Source organism: Echinops telfairi, unplaced genomic scaffold (genome assembly GCF_000313985.2).
Source record: "Echinops telfairi isolate 266 unplaced genomic scaffold, ASM31398v2 ScPeMD7_1;HRSCAF=3_0, whole genome shotgun sequence".
Classification (NCBI taxonomy): domain Eukaryota; kingdom Metazoa; phylum Chordata; class Mammalia; order Afrosoricida; family Tenrecidae; genus Echinops; species Echinops telfairi.
Window position 1 is genome coordinate 38732897 of NW_022103896.1, and position 6838 is coordinate 38739734.

The following is a 6838-nucleotide window of genomic DNA, read 5'->3' on the forward strand; positions in this document are numbered from 1 at the left end:
AAAAAAAAAAAAGAATCACTTCAGTAAAATGAGTCACTAAGGAAAGAGGTATGTGGAAGAAGAAAAAGGATGGAGTATTTCACCAATGAGCATGAAATAGCTTAGAAATCATATCTTTTTCATATACTGAAATTTTACATAAAACATTATAAATCCGTAATTAAAACATATAGAAGCATGCTACTCATAAACGAGAACTTGTTAAGTGCCATCAAGTCAATTGGTTCTGACTCGTACTGACCTTACCTAATACCACAGAAGGAAACCTCACCAGTGTGGTACCCGCGTCGTAGTCATTGCTGTGGTTGAGCCCATTGTGACAGTCATCTCCTGAAGGCTCTTCCTTTCTTTGATCCTCTGGCTAGCGTGGTGTTCTTCGGGGACTGGTTCTGCTTGATTACAGTCCAACATGCGTGAGATGAAACTTCACCACCCTTGCTTCTGAGGACTATCTGGTTGTTACATTCTCAGATAGTTGCCCCTTGTAGCAGCCCATGGTACATCCAACATTCTTCCCCTTCATACCCTGCATCTGATGTCTCAGAAAGTTCTACTTGCCCTTCCTTCACTATTTATTCACAACCCCCCCCCCCATTTCTCTCTCCCTCTCTACTAGTATTCTCTTAATCCAGGCTCCCGTCCTGTGTCTTGGATAGTGTAGTAGCCTCCTAATTGTATTTTCACCTTCCCACCAGCTGCTTCCTGAAAATGTACTCCACAGTGTAGTTAAAAGTTGTAAGTCAAATCATATCTTTCCTATGCTCAAAACCTACCCTGGTGGCTTCTGATCGTAAAGTGGGGAGGGTGGTACTTGGGAGCAAGATCCAAAGGCCTTCTAAGGTCCACAAGTTTTTGGTTCCCAACTCTTTATCTCCAGATCTGGCCACGTTCCTTTTCTATTACCACCCCACCCTGATGTGTTGGAAATGCAAAGTGCTCTCCCCCCATCTAGGCATTTCTCCTTGTACATTCTCTGCCTGGAATGCTCTTCCGCTGAATCATTTCATACCTCGTATACTTCCTTTGAGTCTCTGCTGAAGTGTTGTTACCTTAACAAGGAGGCCTTCTCGCTCCCTTTTACTATCCTCTTTTCATATATATATGTATATATAATTTATCTCACAGTATGATCTTAGCTCTTACTCTCCATGCTCCTAAATGTTTGCTTCTTTAGGACAAGTTGTTTCTTGGTTCACTGTGTCTTTAGTACTAGATCATTGTTGGGTATGGAGAGTAGAACTCAAATATTGGGGTTAATAAATTCATTTCAAAGTATGTGAAAAGTACAATATTGGAATATAGCGTTATCAGATCTTGTAGACGCTTCTGGGTAATTTTAAACTGTGAGATATATCTGGAAGTCATCTTTTACCCAATATTAGTGACCTGACCTGGAAACTGATATTCTCTTTAAATGACCATTATTAAAAACTGATAGATTATTTTCTACAAGAGTAAGCTAAACCCATCACCAACCAAGTTTATTCTTCTGAATTGTATTTTTTTTTTAATGTATGACCATTTAAATTCCAGGGCTGCTCCTGGTCCACCACTAGTTGCTGAGATATTTCTCCTTATTCCTTTTTTTTTTTTAATCATTTTATTAGGGACTCATGCAACTCTTCTTCACAATCCATATATATATATCAATTGTGTAAAGCACATTTGTACATTCATTGCCCTCATCATTCTCAAAACATTTGCTCTCCACCCAAGCCCCTGGAATCAGCTCATTTTTTCCCCTCCCTGCTCCCCACTCCCTCATGAACCCTTGATAATTTATAAGTTATTTTGTCATATCTTGCACTGTCCAACGTCTCCCTTCACCCACTTTTCTGTTGTCCGTCCCCCAGGGAGGAGGTCACATGTAGATCTTTGTAATCGGTTCCCCCTTTCCACCCCACCCTCCCTCCAACCTCGTGTCTCATTCTTACCCTGACTCCAAACAGCTCTTCTTTTCCTGTATGTTTTATACTTTATAATAACATGTCCTGTCCACAATCACAGGAATTTAAGACTGGGTTATTAATAATCATAATTACTTCATTTTTCTAAAATGTTTTCATTTAGATACAACTTCAGTAGCGGAAGCAAGACACAACCCTAGCATAGGAGAGGGCAGTGTTGGCGGTCTGACCGGCAGTTTGAGTGCAAGTGGAAGTCACATGGATCGGATCGGAGCCATTCGAGACAACTTGAGTGAAACGGCCAGCACCATGGCTCTCGCTGGAGCCAGTATAACAGGGAGCCTGTCGGGGAGCGCCATGGTGAACTGTTTCAATAGGTAGGAAACCCCCGTGCGTTTGGGCTTGGTATTTACCCTCTGTTGACTTCAAGTCATTAATTAGAAGAGAAGCATTTAAATGATGACATAGAACCTCACCATGTCAGGGATGGAAATCATCATATTGGAAAATTATATATATACTTTTTTCCCACTTATTTTATTTGGAAGAAAATGGGATTTTAATGGTAGAAAGTGAATAAGAACATGTTTACTGTTACTGAACTCTCTGTCGTGATGTACGTAGAAGGCATGACAATCTGCCAGGTTGTGTTTTGTCTTTTACGGTGTTGGTTTTTTCACTGCATGTGTCAGTTACTTTGATTACAAGGCAGTCGCTGTAAAGCTGCTTTGGTGCACATGGAAGGGCAATGCTTCAGCCCAAGGCCTCCTCTGGAGGTGACCACAGATAGAGGAAGAGAGAGGATGCTCACGAGGACAGGCCATCTGAGCATGCAGGACCGGGGGCCAGAATAGGCTCCGTGGTGCTTTGAAGTCCTCGTGGTTACTGCAGTCTTCCCAAGGCTTTCCCAGCAGCAGCTAGAGAAAAGTTCTCTTCCATTCCATGGCGCTCTAGTCTTTACTTTTTGTAATTTTTAGTTTTTACTTAATTTTTACATGAGAACACATAAATATCTTATTTTTAGGTAGTTTACATTTGAACACATTCTTTTCTGTAGATACTGTGCTGTTACTATCACATATAAAGAATCAAATGTTCTTTTTAACATTGATGTCCAGGTACATTAAGTCATGTACCTTGGTTGATAATGTGTCTCTGTGGTTTTAACTTTTGCACAAAAATTCAATGTAGAAAATGCCAGCTACATCCTGCATGAGGCTAATAGAGCTTGTTTTTATCCTTTGTGTGTATGTATGTGTCATTCTGCTAATACCTTACTTTGACAAATAAACAATTTTCCCCATTCTCTTTGTGTGCCTTACCTGGTTCATTGTGCTATAGTCAAATTTGAATAATCAAATAAGGTGAGACCTTTTGAAAATAGCTTCTCATCATGAAGCTCCATAGCAGAACGGTGTGACATCTGGATTATACACCGAGTGCCGAGACTGCTGCCCTCACTCTCTGCCCGCCCTCTCCTTCCGCAGGGTGGAAGTCCAAGCAGACGTGCAGAAGGAGCAGTACAGTCTGAGTGGCGAGTCGGGCACAGTCAGCCTGGGCACAGTTAGTGACAGTGCCAGCACCAAAGCAATGGCAGGATCTATCCTGAATTCCTACATCCCGCTGGAAAAGTAAGGAAAGAGTGGCTTCACGTTATTAGGGTCCTTTAGTAATCTGAAAAGAACTATCACTGTTAATAGATGAAGTCACCAGTAAGTGATGGATACCAACTATAAGCTTTCTGAAAGAAGAAAATGGTGAGAAATTATGGTACAAGATGGTCAAAGCTTGTGCAACACTTATGTGATATTATACCAGTATTTCCCAGGCATAGCAGAGCGTTCTTAGTAACGATGTAAATTTTAGAAGGAGTCAGCCTTCCCTGCTGCCCTTAAAGAAAGGCATCATAACCACACGGATGGACTTTGCAAACATGTGCCATGAAAGAAGTCAGTTTCGACACACCACAAAGTGTGTCATATTACTTATTTGAAATCTGCACACAGACATGCATAGAGACCGAAAGTAGATGAGTGCTTTCCAAGGAAGAAGTGGGGCGGCTGCTGGTCACAGGGGCCCTTTGCAGTGGAAATGGTCTGCATTTAGAAAAGGGTGGCAGTGACGCAGCTGTGTGGGTGTGTGCAGCCAGTGAGTTCCACGTTTTTCAAGGGCACTCCTGATAGTCTGTCAATTACAGCTCAGTAACCCTTGGTGGCGCTGTTGGGGTAACTGGTGAACTGACTGCTAGGGACAAACAAGGTCAGCGCTTCAAGCTCCCCAGCTGGACAAGAGAGTGGACAGCTGTTCCCATGAGTGTGGACAGCCTTGAAAACTATGTAGGGTCACATCGCAACGGACAGTGGGTTTGGTTTTTAAAGCTGTTCATTTAAAAAAAAATTACATTTACCTGGACTACGGCTATACTAGTTTTTGCAAATTGAAGCATTATATAAAGCCCTTTAATTTCAATCAAGTTTTTTAATTGACTGTATTATGCATGATGAGTTCTGATAGCTTTTCAAAAGTCCGGAATGATACTGAAAGCTGTTACTCTTGTGTTGCAGGGAGGGCAACAGTGTGGAGGTGCAGGTCGATATCGAGTCAAAGCCCTCCAAATTCAGACACCACAGTGGAAGCAGTAGCGTGGATGATGGCAGTGCTGCCCGAAGTCAGACTGGCGCTTCGTCGAGTGGCCTGCCTGATGGTAAATCCAGTGCCACCAAGTGGTCCAAAGAAGCAACAACAGGGAAAAAATCAAAAAGTGGCAAATTGAGGAAAAAGGGTAACATGAAGATCAATGAGACCAGAGAGGACATGGACGCCCAGCTGTTGGAACAGCAAAGCACAAACTCGAGTGAATTTGAGGCTCCGTCCCTCAGCGACAGCATGCCTTCGGTTGCAGATTCCCACTCGAGCCACTTCTCCGAATTCAGTTGTTGTGACCTGGAGAGCGTGAAGACCTCGTGCAGCCACGGCTCCGGGGACTGCCACGCCCGCTTCGCTCCTGTGAGCAGCCTTCCCGAAGTGGAGCACGACCGTCTGGAGAACTCCCCCCATCAGTGTAGCATTGCTGTGCTCACCAAGATGGCTCCGTGTTCCGAAGTCCCACAGACGAATCCCGCTGCTGAGGAACACACCGGACACAGTGGATTGGTGTCCCGTGTTGACTTATATTATGCTGATGCCCTAAAAGAAGCCAATAACAATCATCCACACCAGACATTGGACTTGAAAGTTGCAATTCAGACTGAGATTTAGGCCTCTGCATGCTGCAAGATGCTCACCACTGAACGACCGGGTGGGAAGCTGGTTGAATGACCTGTGACTAAGTTTCAAGTTACCAGCAAGAGCCCGGTTTCCTAATCAGAAAGCAGATATATTTTATGTGTTCAGCAAAGCATTGTCTGTCATGTGGGTATTAGTTACCAAACTCTGATGAAGGCTTTAAAAGTGCATTATAAGGACAGTAACTCTTAGAGAGTGAAGCAGGTCTTGTGCGTTTGCCACAAAACACTGCTGGAAGCACCTACGTGTGTACTTAGATAGAAACGTGGCTTAACTTATAATCAGTGTAAAATACTAACAATAACATTCTTATGAAGAAAACTTGACGCTTAGGGATCAGTGGTTAGTGACATTTGATTGAGACCACTAAAAGGATACTGGCTAGAAGAACCTTGCAGGTTGCTTTTAGTGTAGTCTACTCCTTGTAACATGTTTTCTTCATAACTGGGCATAAATTTCTTTTTTTTCCTTAATATGCAATGTGGATATAGAAAGCTTAATGCAGCCCATTTGCTACCATTTGGATACTTAGATACTTTGAGCAAGATTGTGGCAGTTATTGCACAACTTTGAAATAGAAACCTGGTACTCTGTATATCTTGTGTATTATTGACGCCATCTTAGAAGAAAACTGTAATGGTAGGTAAATAAGTATACTGACAACAACAAATAAGATCTATCCCGCTGCAAAATAAAATCCCAGTCCTTTATAAGTATTAAAAAAGCAAGCCGCCTTTCACTGAGGGGAGTTTGCACCCCACTGGATTCTCAGTGCCTTCGTGGCAGACTGGCCTGTAAGGACCTAGTCATCTGAGGACTCTGCTGTGTTGTTCACCGCTCTGTCCTCTCTAGCCACCATGGGTTATGTAGAAAATGATAAGAAATCTACGAACATGAATGTGATTACTAATAATGCTGAAAAAGTATTAGCCTACCAAAGACACACTCAGGCTTTCTTGAATAACTTGACATAACCTCCGTTTCTAAACGCATGCGTGTCTACGCCAAAAGCAAGGTCAAGAGCATGCTGCTGAGCTAGGCCGAGTGCAGCGTGGGAAGGGGGCCCCTCAGGCCGTTGGGTTTCTTTTCTTTCACTTCTGTTTGTGGCAGGTGTTCAGCAGACGTAAGGAGAAGTTGGCCAAAATACTGCCTGCCTTTTCATGCCCCACTCGGGGCTTCAAAAAGTCCACGGAAAATTGGAATTAAAAGATAATGGCGTTTCTTTCTCACAAACTCTTGAGAAGCGCCCTTGTATAATTTACTGAAAGCAGGATAATAACTTCAACAACAGCAGTGAAAATGTCCCATCCTGTGTTTGTTTTTTCTGAGTATTGCCATTCTGGTGCTACTGAGCATTTTCCTTTAAGAAAGAGGGAAATGCCATGGGCTGCAGGCTTCTTCCATCACTTTGCCTCATGGGTCCAGGAACACGCTGATAACACTAGTGCCAGTTACTTCATTGGATAATGCTTCTTAGGGCATTTGTATATGTGTTGTTTGCATTCCAGTTGTGTTCAGTAATGAGTGTGTAAATTGCATACATTAAATAAATGTAAATACTAATGTATCATGGCCTGTTTGTGCATAGCGTTTCTTAATAAGAACTGCAATGTCCGTTTGCCACGTGGTTGTGTTCATAAACAATG

The 6838-nt window shown here is 42.7% G+C and overlaps 1 protein-coding gene across 1 annotated transcript in view; it reads left to right on the top strand.

Annotated features, from left to right (window-relative positions):
* RNF19A (ring finger protein 19A, RBR E3 ubiquitin protein ligase) overlaps positions 1-6759 on the top strand; it is a 28695-nt gene extending 21936 nt beyond the window's left edge. The window contains exons 7-9 of the mRNA XM_004697458.4: positions 2071-2284; positions 3395-3538; positions 4472-6759. Of these exons, the coding sequence (XP_004697515.1) occupies positions 2071-2284; positions 3395-3538; positions 4472-5165 (1052 nt within the window). The 3' untranslated portion in view covers positions 5166-6759. The remainder of the gene's footprint in view (positions 1-2070; positions 2285-3394; positions 3539-4471) is intronic.
* Positions 6760-6838: the final 79 nt, after the last annotated feature.